Source organism: Megalops cyprinoides, chromosome 5, assembly GCF_013368585.1.
Source record: "Megalops cyprinoides isolate fMegCyp1 chromosome 5, fMegCyp1.pri, whole genome shotgun sequence".
Classification (NCBI taxonomy): Eukaryota; Metazoa; Chordata; class Actinopteri; order Elopiformes; family Megalopidae; genus Megalops; species Megalops cyprinoides.
In genome coordinates this window covers 3,624,696-3,636,706 of record NC_050587.1, presented here as the reverse complement: position 1 = coordinate 3,636,706, position 12,011 = coordinate 3,624,696, and the positions used below count along the sequence as shown (strand labels likewise).

General features: G+C 42.3%; 1 protein-coding gene across 6 annotated transcripts in view; it reads right to left on the bottom strand.

Moving 5' to 3' along the window:
- Nucleotides 1-12,011, bottom strand: part of LOC118778003 (formin-binding protein 1) — an 87,176-nt gene that overhangs the window by 42,819 nt on the left and 32,346 nt on the right. For all 6 annotated transcript variants that reach the window (XM_036529298.1, XM_036529296.1, XM_036529300.1 and 3 more), the window contains exons 3-4: nucleotides 7,872-7,928; nucleotides 7,333-7,480 (exon numbers count right to left, since the gene is read on the bottom strand). In XM_036529298.1, the coding sequence (XP_036385191.1) occupies nucleotides 7,333-7,480; nucleotides 7,872-7,928 (205 nt within the window). The remainder of the gene's footprint in view (nucleotides 1-7,332; nucleotides 7,481-7,871; nucleotides 7,929-12,011) is intronic.

Sequence of the window (12,011 nt, the reverse complement as noted above, 5' to 3'; positions counted from 1 at the left end):
TGGCAAAATAATTCAAATGACTGCCATGTCAGTGACAAACATGAAAACAGACCTAAATAAATAGCCCACGGCTAAATAATGGAGATCTCATCCTTCCCTTCTCTGCATCCTTCCCTCATCCTTCCCTTCGCTTCGAGCTGCAGCGTCTGATTGGGATGTTTTTTTGGACCCCTATCTGTCTTGGTGCTCTGTCCCACCAGTCAAGCGAGCACGTAATGTTTTTCCATTTAGATATTCTGGAGGCGTCTCTCACTGGCTCCGGCCCCGGAAGAACATCTGTGAGCAGGGACAAGAATCTCTTTTTCCAGTGAGCTCACAGTATGCTGGGTCAAACACTCCCTGGCCCTGGCCGTCCTAGTGCTGGAGAAAAGTGCACTTGCATAGAAGGGATTCCAACACCCTGATTTAGCCAGCTTTGGCATTCAGGGCAGTGCTGACAATACCACAGTATACAGAGTACCACTAGTACCACAAAGTTTATCTTACAATGCCTCAATGCAAAGGGCAACACTTCAACTGAGATACTGTAAGATATTACTATTAATTGTAATTTGGTAAATACTTAGACAACAAGAAAGAGAGGTCTTTGCTTCTGTTAGACACAGTAAGTCTGTTTATATTACAGCATAGATTACCAGAAACTGTAACATTTTCTACAGATTTACCAGAATCTGTAACATTTTCTACAGACTCTTTTGCTATTATTGCCACTTTTGTCACTGTCTTTAAAAATATGAATAATTTATTAGCATTTAAACTGGTAAACAAACAAGTTGTTAACAATGTGGGTAATCAATTATATTTAATGGTCTTTTAAACAAAGGTGCTATCATGTGAAGTATCCAGTGCTGGTTGCCATTTACCACCAGGTTCCAGGGAAACAATACTAGGCTTCAGTTAAAGTAATTAGAGGATTTTTTTATTTCCAGAATATAAAATGTGACAGCAGGGCCAGATTCAGCTGCACAAAATGTTCTGATGGTCTTTATTTTATTGTTTTCCAAAGAGGAGGAAAACAGACTCTCTGCCAAACAGACTAAGGTCACTTTAGGATGTCTTTGTTTTTTAACATTGCTCCAGACAGATTGATTTTTCCTTTATGCAAATTCGGTATTACAGTTAAGGTATTTTTGCAGTTGGGACATAATCCTGGTTTAACGCTGTGATGTGTTTTGGAGGGACGGATTCAAGGGACGGATTTGCCTCACGCCCCCTCACCCCACCCTCACTAACCTTTGTGTGTGCAGTCCGGATTGAGAGCTCAGCATCGGGCTGAATGCGGCCGATGACCCTAAGGCCACATGCAATTAGCCCACCTGGAGACTACACAGCTACAAGCAGAGAGAGACTCACAGTCTCATCAACACATTTAAGTGTTTTTCGATGAAGCATCTCACCCCCAACCCCCCGCACCCCAACGCATCACCCTGCCTCTCCGAACCATCCAGGAGCATCTCTCTGTGTCAGGAGCATCTTTTGCTGAGGGAAGGCCTTAATATGATTTCTCAGCACAAATTAAGGGCTCAAGGATTTAGTCTCCTCATCCGATTCCAACCCTACCAACGACAACCCTACTGCCTCAACAGCAGACCATGGACCGCATTAGGGAAAGAAGGGCGTGCAACAAAGACAACTCAATATAAAAATAAGGCCCTTCACCATTACCCTTCAAGTGTTTCCTCATGCATTCTGACATTATAAGGACAAAACACTATCCAACCAACAGCTGGCTGTGGGGCGCTTGGGGGTGGGGATTGTGGCCTTGCCATTCATTACTCTCATTACGTCGTGGATAAATCAGCCTTGTTACGCCGATGCCCCACCCAAATCACCATGGTTTCCGGCGAATGTTTACAGAGCTGATTCCCTCTGGGGCATCTGTCCGTGCGAGCGGCCCCCCTGCGAGACCTCCAGAGACACTTGTCCGCTTATCCCAGGGGAGGATGGGTGTTCAGTCCATTACAGCAGGATTAATGGATAGTATTAATTTAATGGTCCTTATGTCCTACAGATTACACCTGCTGCGCAGAGTGAATGACGGGACCCACAGCAGGGGCAGGCTTGCACCTAACCCCGCCTGCTGCCCCCTGCTCCACTATTACACTCTACACCACAGGCACCAGACCAGATACATGCTGATCTGACGTATCTGTTTACATATATATGAAGGTTGGCTACTAATGTTGTAAGCCAGTAAATACAGTATGATAATAATAATAATTAATAATAATATATTTTATACAGTTCTTGGTCTGCCTGATAGAAAGATACATAGTTTAGGACACTCTCATTCTCAGTCTGGAAAGAATCATCCTATTTTAATCAGCTGCTAAGTCATAATGGTTTCGCCTTCAGGTGTTGATCAACCCATGATAGGGGGAGCTTTCTAAGCCAAGGTCGATTCACAACGGCTAAAATTTCTTTGTGCTTGTGCCCCTCCCCGCCTGCTGTCGTTGTTATGCTATATAACTGAATCAGATTAACGTCTTCTGTTGAACGCCTACACTAAACCTTCCTACTGTTACACTTTTCCTCAGAATAAGTACACCAATTCTACAGCTACAGTTAACATACTATCACAATGGTTAACATAGCCTTGTTGAGAATGATTGACAATGAGGCCATTCCAAATTGCGTAACTATGATAATCTACCAGGAAGGAAATGATTTTCAAATGAAGAGGGTCTCCTGTTGAGCTGTTTGAATATGAATCTGAGTAACCCCCCTGGCCTACAGCGGAACAGTGAGAGAAAAGACGCACAGCGGCAGGGCATACGGAGAACACGTATGCCGCAGCACAAACCGCTGCGCCCTGTCAGCCTGTCACACAATGCCGCGTTTTTCTGTGGAGAGGAGTTAGGACTGCCATGCTGCCACGGTTTCAATCGACATGTCACACGGCTGAATAAATATCCAGCAATAGCCAGTAAAATGGTTTATTCTGGCCAGGGTTGAAGAAAGGGGCCTTTCAAAGCTGCCTGCACGCAAACTGCTCTGTCTTCAGCACTGTCTCAGCATTCCTGTTTTCCCACTGATTCCAGCGCAGTCTGTAAATTACAGAAGAACAAAGCTGGAGCCCAACCTATGCCTGAGTTTGACACACAGTAGTGACCGCAGCCAAGCTCGTATATCGATGTGGTACTGAATTAACCGGGTAGCTGGGCTAATTGTTTTTGAGCTAAGCCTAAATCATGACTCCTGTAGCTTTGTGTGCTCTAACACTATATCTGCATGACATTGCAGAAACACAGTGCCCAGCTGCTGCCCAGAGGAACAGAAGCTTCATGGTGTTTCTTTCCTCTTCATTGTAACCAATCAATCTAAATTTATTATGTGTACTATCTGCATCCATGTGTGCATGTTTGTGTGTGTGTGATTGTATGCATGCTTGATCTATGTGTGTGCATGTATTTTTGTATAGAGGATTCTTCTTAGTTTTCATTAACCACCCAACTCTTGTTACTGTTGTTTTCTTTTTTTTTGAAGTGTCCTTAAGGAACAGAAATCACCTCAGGCCTAATTATCCCCATTGAGTCAGACATTCCAGCACAGAAGGGACACAAAAGAGTTCATTTATTTCATATTCGTTTAGGAATGTTTCACAGCTACAAATGCATTAAAACTAAGTAAGAGGTCTGCTATCCCTGGGGAACGAGGAGATAGGCTATTACTGGCTTAAACCGAGAGGGAACACGGTGCACCACACATCAAAAAGACAGCATAATGCTGGTTATCTTTTCTGGGTTGCTTTTGGAACCCAAAATTGAAATGGAAAGAATGGGTCATCTGTGAAGCATTGTTTGGCTGAGTTTGGGCATACACACAAGCATCCGATTTTAACAGTGCTGTCCCCCTCCATTCTATTCAGTTTGACTTCAAGATTTTGGCAAAAACCAGTGACTGCCTTAGCAACAGAGTTTGTCTACGTTTTTGGACTTTGGACATTAACACATACCACCCTTCCATTAATGTTCAGGCAGCTCATGTGTTGCATGGTCAGAGATATTCATTGTTCTAAAATGCAACTGGCTTGCAAACTATGAAAGAAAAGGAGAATATAAGGATATTAAAGTTTAAAATTCTTGAGTGACTAACTAACTGCACATGCATACACATACACATATACACACAAATGCCTCTCACATTTCAATATAAAAGGGACAGTCCTCTCATTTACTCACTGGTCCTATTTCTTAGGCCTGTAGGGGCAAGAAGAGATAGGGCAAAGGGGCAGAAAGTGGAATGAGCAGCAGAAACAAAGAGAAAGGAAGCAGCAGCAGAAAGAATCAGGGTCTGTAGGGTCATTGAAGTGGGAGAAGCTGCTCTAGGGACAGTATTAGTGGGGATCCAGCAGCAACCTGACAGCTACAGAGCATCTTCAATAGCACGGGGCGCCTGGGAGAAGAGCCAAATGCAGGACAGGACAGAGCACCAAGCCAGAGTATGGGGAGCTCCTCATTCTTCAGACAAGAGACAGCAGAAAAGATCTGGAAATCCCCTTCTGAGATCCGCCATTTCAATGCCTTGACACTCCTAAAAATTGCTCTGATCGATTGTGGAGGTGATTTCACCTCCTGAATTCTGTATTATACGCCGGGAAAGGTTGCAGGAAATGTTTATGGAGAGTAGTTCATTCACAGCTGGTGGTGTTCATCTACATTTTAAGCCCGTGTCGCTTAGATGGTATAAAGTAAATGATTTCAAAAATGTAGCTGGCACACTTTCAGAAACCAAAACCAAAATTATAACCAACATGGGGAATGCAAACAATGAGGCAAAGCAACATTTATTACTTCCTTCATTTTGGATTTAAATGTAACAACAAACACCATCGCTTTTCATCTAAGAGCACATAATCTGTTCCTAAAAACAAATTCCGAAAGCAGTTATATCTAAATGAGTTCACTAGCAGACAATATGAATCATCAGAGAGAACAAATAAAATATAATTGACTCAGTTCCTAATTAAATTTTTAATATGCTGTCTAAGTATTTTACTTCTATGGTGTTATTTCAAAATAATATATTGGTGAGCAGTTACCAGCGTAAATGTTATGGGATGTTCAATATGCGAACACATCTCTGCTCTGCAATGCTCCCTAATGTAGATATCAATCAATCAATGTAGCCATCATGTAGTATCTACTGACACAAACTCACTTCTGTCAGTCCCAATGGTATTTTCTCCACCATGGTGTAACTTGGTCACATAAACTTCACTATGGCTAACAGTGGAAATTTTTCGTTTTAGTCTGAGTGGATTTCTGCAACCAGGTAGAAACCATGATCTGTGGCAATATTTGCTGAAATTTGACTGTGGGGTGAGGAATACTGACAGCTGCCCACCAACCTTGGAAGCATTCCAAAGTATATGCTCCTTTTAGTTTGCTGCAATAAGTCTTGGATGTTTGGCAATCGAGCAGATCCTGTTCTTGTGTAACACGCACTTTGTAATCTTATTTTAAGTCACTGTGGATAAGAGCACCTCCAAATGATAAAATATAAAATGTAAGGCATATTTTGCTAAGTTATATATCAATTTAAAACCCTACTTCAGTTTGCTCTTTCAAAAAATTATTCATGCTAAATACAATACTTGGTCCTTAGCATAGGAATTAGACATATTTAGGCTGAACTGTCTGGAATTGAAGGATGGTTATTTTCACAACCGATCTGTGGATGTTTTTCTTAAGTGGTTACATATCAGAAATAACTGGAAATCATGACTTTGGTTTCCTAGCTATCTAGCTAATATTGTGAATTGCTACAACATAAACAAGGACTTATCAGTAGCTTATCAGTAGCTAGCTCACATGTGCTGCACATGTGATTCAGACCTCAAAAACAGGGTGAGAACGAGTAGAGATTCTTGATACACTCCAACTATGGCACCTTAAAAGGACAAAGACCCCATCCTAATGACTTTCACAGTAAAACTGAAAACAGTTTACAGTTTCCTGTATTTGTGTTAGCTTGTAAAAAGACACAGTTTAGTAAGAGAAAAACAGTATCTTCTCCACATAAAGAAAAAGAATTATCTATTAGTCTAACATGACCCCTGAAAAAAAGCTGAAGGGTCATTGAAAATACATTTATTCAGCAGTGACCTCATTGGGCAATAAGCCCACACATACAGATAATGGTCACGTACTTTCTGGTGGTCACATGACACAGCTGCCCTCTCTGTAGTCTTACTGTTTATTTCATGTCCTTAACGGAACACATTACAGCAAACTGCATCCAACACAGAAGATAAACAAATGAGAGGATATTGTGAACATGCCTAAACAATGGAAGCACTACTACACAAAGAGAAGTTCCCCCACTGGGTATATAGTAAGGTAAGGTAAGGTACTGGCTGGCCCTTTCACATCTTGTATGCATGTTCTTTTTCTCAGTATCTTCTTCCTTGTGGAGGTCTGGTCTGACACATTTCGCATTTCCTCCATCACATTACTTCTGGCCACCGGCCGCAGACAGAGGCCTTGCCCTGCTCTCAGCAGCACCGAGAAGGGGGCTGGGATGTGGGAGAGGGGGCCTGGCCATCACCCATTGGGCATCCCCATTGACCTGGATACTTAACCCAATTTTATCTACGGATTAACCGGATGGGGCAGCCGTGGCTTTCAGCAGGAACACAAAAGCGTGATGATATTGATCACTTGAATCGCGTGAGCACACTTACATTTCTGTATAGAGCTCCAAAGAGAGCTTTAAGGGCAAGGGAGTGTTTGCTTCTCAATGGCATTTTAATGGACTCACACAAGGCGTACCAACTAAATTAGGTGGTGGCAAAGCACGCTCTTCAGGCTAAGATAGGCTTTGCTTCTTCAGTCTCTTACAACAGTTATTTCTTATGGCATCTAGAGCCACAGGACTACAGTCAGAAATACTGTTAAATAAGATCCAAACAAACACTCAGTTTGTCACCATTCTATGATGGTGAAATTAACTACCAGGTGTTTTTCAGGGAGCCGTAAACTCTGATGAGATTAGAAGAGTTTTCACATCTCTATTAATCAGCAGAAAGGCATGTCCTTAATTTTTTCCCTGCATTTCTGTGAAAAATACTAGCTACAAAACAAAAGGAAAGGTTAATTTGATAACCACTATTTTTACAACTCCAGAATGGTATTTCCTGAAACAAGCAAGAAGGTGAAGAAATCCTTAATAACAAATTCAGTGGACAAGGCAATTAAAACTAGTGTACCAGTATACCACTTGGTGCACAGAAGGGGACCTTCTGTAAAGAGGGTGCACTTACACTATGAAAAGAGTGTACTTTAAAACAGGGCCTAGAGGATGTAGATCAATGAGGTTGTGCTATCTCACCGATTTCCTCTCTGCCTTGAGATCCTGGATGTATCGCGTCAGATCAGCGATGATCTGTGAGGTGAGGTTCTCGGCGATGAGCTCGTGCTGTCCGGCATAGTCGTTCAGCTCGTTCAGAGTTGACAGGAAGGCCCGACATGATGTATACCTGTAAGGGGAAGTGCCACTGTATTCCATGCTGAAGGATGACTACACAATACAAACACAGCAGTTGCCTCCAAAACATTGTAAACTCTGAGAATGCCCCTTAAGGGTGGAAGTCTTGACTCACTGCAATACCCATTATAGGGCCATTTAGCAATTGATAGCAAGTAAGTAAAGTAAGCAAAGTAAAAGTCCTACCATGCTCCCATGTATTTGTTCTAGCCATTCACTAAACAATGCAATTTCACTAATTAGCTCGTCTAACTGGCTGAAGAGTTGTGCTAATTAAATTCAGCTGGTGTAGTGCATGGGTGGAACAAATACGTCGCAGGACTTTTACTTTCTGAAGCCGGGGTTTTCCACCTCTGCCTGCGTGTATTGATTCACAAACTCACTTGTTTTCCTCCTCTTCTCGACTATTCTTCTTGGGCTGGTATTTCTTTGAAAGATTCCTGTGAAGACAAAGGGAAAGCACCTTGTTATGCTACAGTAAAAATGTAGGGCCATTTGGAGGAAAGCTGAGGAAAAGAGTGAAGAATGAGATGCCAGTTGCTCAGTCACAAGCCTGGTATTGTGCCAGCTGTCATTACGCTGTAGTTGCAAGTGCAACAGCCAACGATTAGATTTACTTGAGCCTTGGACCAGCACCCTGTAATCATCTCCTCACAGCCCTCGGTGATGGGCAGGATAGACCAAAGGTCCTTTCTGGGGTGAAAGGAAAATCAGTGACATGGAAATCCATTTTTAAACCCAGCCCTGTTCACAGGGAAAGACTGATGGGGATATAAATTAATAGCAAGTCAACAGGCATGTTTGTGCTGTAAATAGACCCACGATATGTATTTTTAATTATGATGTTTCTTCTTGAACAAAAAAAGGAAGCCACACATTTTCTGAAAGATCTAAATAAGGAGCAGAACTTCACCAAACACAGTGAAATCATCTCATCGTGTTCTATTTTGCATTATCATCTATTACAGGGTTGTAACAGATGCCCAATCAACTTGTGAAGAACCACCCAAAACCTCAACGGAACTGGGATGTTTAACTGACCGGGCAGCCTGGTGAGTAAAGTACATCTGGCTGATCAGAAACACTGAGCTTGCTGGAACATTGCTATTCTCCTAATGCATAATGCATATGTGTCTGTGGTTTGTGTATTGAGAAGATGTCAGCTGTCAGAGTTACAGTCTAAGTAAACGTTACAGAGCCGGTGACAACATGGGTAATGTAACTTCCCCACCTCCCCTCTGCCTCTCCACAAATACGCTTAAGCATCAGTAGGCATGGCCGAGGTACCCCCCCCCCCCACCCCCCCGCCATAAGCATTTTAGAGTAAAGACTAAACATCATTATTCTTTGAAATTTGAGTTTCACTGTGTAACTGATACATTTACCTGCCCAGTCCTTACACTGTTATTTCCAGCAATCATTACCACTTTCAAACATGTAAGGTTGGGCATACACTGTCAAATATATACCAAAATATACCTTACATAATGACCATTCAACAACATATGCACTTATGACAGGGATTCCATAAACGTAGTTAGCATTCCATGTATTTTGTACTTCATACTTAATACTCACCAAATTAATGACTTGTGTGTTCACTGCCTCTTAGAGCACTCATGTACATTGTGATATTAATCAGGAGGGGCCTGTGCTCGGTCTGAAGCTTTACGCACAGCACAACTGTGTGTCCCAACATAGCACTTAAAAGATTAACTTTACATCAGCACGTTTGTCAGGGATAAAAAAAAGGCTTTTAGTGACAGCAGTCTCCAGTCTAGGGCTTTAGATATTTCCAGAACTCTAGGCTATACCTCTCCTTTTCTAGATCTAGGCATATTCTGTGTTTCTCAACAGTGTTTTCCAACAAACACCTGTCTATATCTGTTGCTCATCATTCTACATGGTGCTGCAAACTCAAATGATGACTACCACAGGTACAAACATCTCCAGGTTGCTACAACATGGGAAAAAATGTATAAAACTTTCTACATTTTAATTCATGAGGTCATTTCTAATTTCTGAGGGCCACATTTCCATCATTTTCTGATTTTGCAAAATTCGATATTACACTATTTCATGTCATCCCTACAACATGCAGATACTCAGAAACTCCTGTTCACTATCACTGCACTGTAATCCCGTGTTCTCACAAGTCATAGTCAAGTGTACCTGGAGTGTAGCATTCAGGAGGCTCCTCTGTGTTTACACTGAATTTCCACCGGCACACACGACACTGGACGCTACTGGCAATGTCAGAAGCACAGTGTCATTCACTCTGCCCATTCACGCCAGCTGATACAGTGTGAGATTTTTTGTGTATGTGTGTGTATGTATGTGTGTGTATCTGTGTGTGTGTGTGTGTGTGTGTGCGGGTGCATGCATACTGCTAACATTTCTCCATGTAGAAGCTAACTAGTGAAATATGAAAACTGAAGCAGAACAAGTGATGTTGCTCCCCTACATCATTTTGCATACACTACTGACAGGCATTCTGTCCTTACTGTTTTTGATTTTGTAAATCATTACAGTATGTCTCCGGGTGTAATGAATGTTCTACACTCCACCACTATGTTCTTGTCTCTCGCAGTAACGCAGGTTAGTGTTTGCTTTTTTATGGGAGGCAAGCGTGCAGAGAAATATGCAGGATGCCCATACGATGACACCACAAAAAACACACCCCTGTTGTTTTGGCTACGTCAGCCATTGTATTGGAAAGTGTCCCAGCAGAAACCATTCTCATCCTGGGCCAAGGTGTTGGCCTACCTGGAGCTTGTGCAAGTGTGGCAAAGGACACAGCCACAATGAGACACAGCTGAATTCCAGCCAGTGTAAACACAACTTGTTTGAGCAAACCACATAAAACTCAAACATTTTGAAGGAGGTAGGAGTCTTTATTTCCATCAGCATGGAGAGGGACAGTGTACCACCCCTTGTAGGAGCTCATTTTTCCAAACCACTTCTACCTGTGTGTTGTTTCATAATAACAAACATAAGGAAGTGACGATGTCCTCAGTTCTCTCCTATCATCACCTCAGCTGTATATCGTCTGGTGAATCACAAATCCAACCTGTAAGTGTCATATTGGTAATAAGACATGAAAAACGTGAAAGTGAAAAACCACTTGTGAAGGCCACCTCTCTCCTCCATACAAGTCCTACTGTTTATTTGGCTAACTTTGTTATTGTAATCAAATCAACACCAAAAGCCTTGCTCTAACTACCTCTAAAGGTACTGTCAGCACAACTTCATTATCAGGTATGGATGGCTTGGTTCCTGTGTGAATAGACCATTACTCTTCACTGTCAGAGCTAGCTGCTGGTACTATTCTTTTCTCACATGTGCCCTGTGATGCACTTTCCCTGGAGACCCACTGCTCCTGACCTCATTTTGTCTCTGACTGTGAAACCAACCAGGATAGCTCCTCTCAGCCAGCCACTGTCTCACAGACAGTCAGCAACAACAAGCCAGCCAATTGGAGTTCACCCAGCAAGCATTAGCAAGTCAGGTTATTCGATTTCACCACCCCATCAATAACAATGGGTCCGGGTAAAATTTTCTGTAAAGCACAGCATGTGAATTTTGTAGAGGGGTTATCATTTATGCATTTATGTGCTACCTTTTAATTTTCTTTGCAGAAAAGGTCAGAGATGCAAATGCATGCAAATGTGTCATCTTTCAGAACGACATGCTTGGCAATGCTTGCTTCTTTCTAATTTGTTTTCATTATTATTATGATTATATTTTTATTATAGCATTTTATAGCACCTTTCTCCAAGGATCCCACAGCCCTTTGCTGTGAGGCTTCCCCTCATCATCCTCCAACAATGCTCAGTGCTTACTTAAGTGTACAGCAACCATTTTGCAGAAGAATTCTCTCAGCCCTCCACTGCAGTGCAAAAGCAAGCACTCAGTTAGCTGATCAGAATACATTTGCATTTCGTTTTGCCAGACCGCACACTAAATTTATTGATTCTGTCTACTTCAACAATGTATTTTTTTTTTGCATATTTTTATTATTTATGTCTGTCCTAATGAGCAAAAAAGTCAAAGTCACAGTAGAGTTATGAGCAGATGATAAATTCTGCTCTTAAATTAATCAAGCGACCTGAACAAAACACCCTGTAGTATTTTTTTCTGTCTGGTTCTCTTGGTGGCTGATGAGACACATCCACCCCCACTACACATCTGTGGCGTCTGCTCTGTTGCCAGGCAGATCTCCCCCTCTCCCTCTCCACTGCCTCTGACTGCCTGTGTATAGCCACGTTTCATGTCACATCACTGCTTGCGTCACACTTTGGCCAATGCAGGAGTTAGCCAATGCAACACGGGCAGATGCATAAGGGGGCACGTTCAGTGAGGCAGTGGTCTGCCATGCTGTGTGGCACCGTCACTTAGTAACCTATTATATTTCACAGGGAAACTCTTATCTTACGGGTCTAGATTCAGGACCAGTTTAGAACAAGAGTCCAGCCTCACAGAAGGTCAATAAGGATTAATGCATACAAAAGGACCCCAGAACA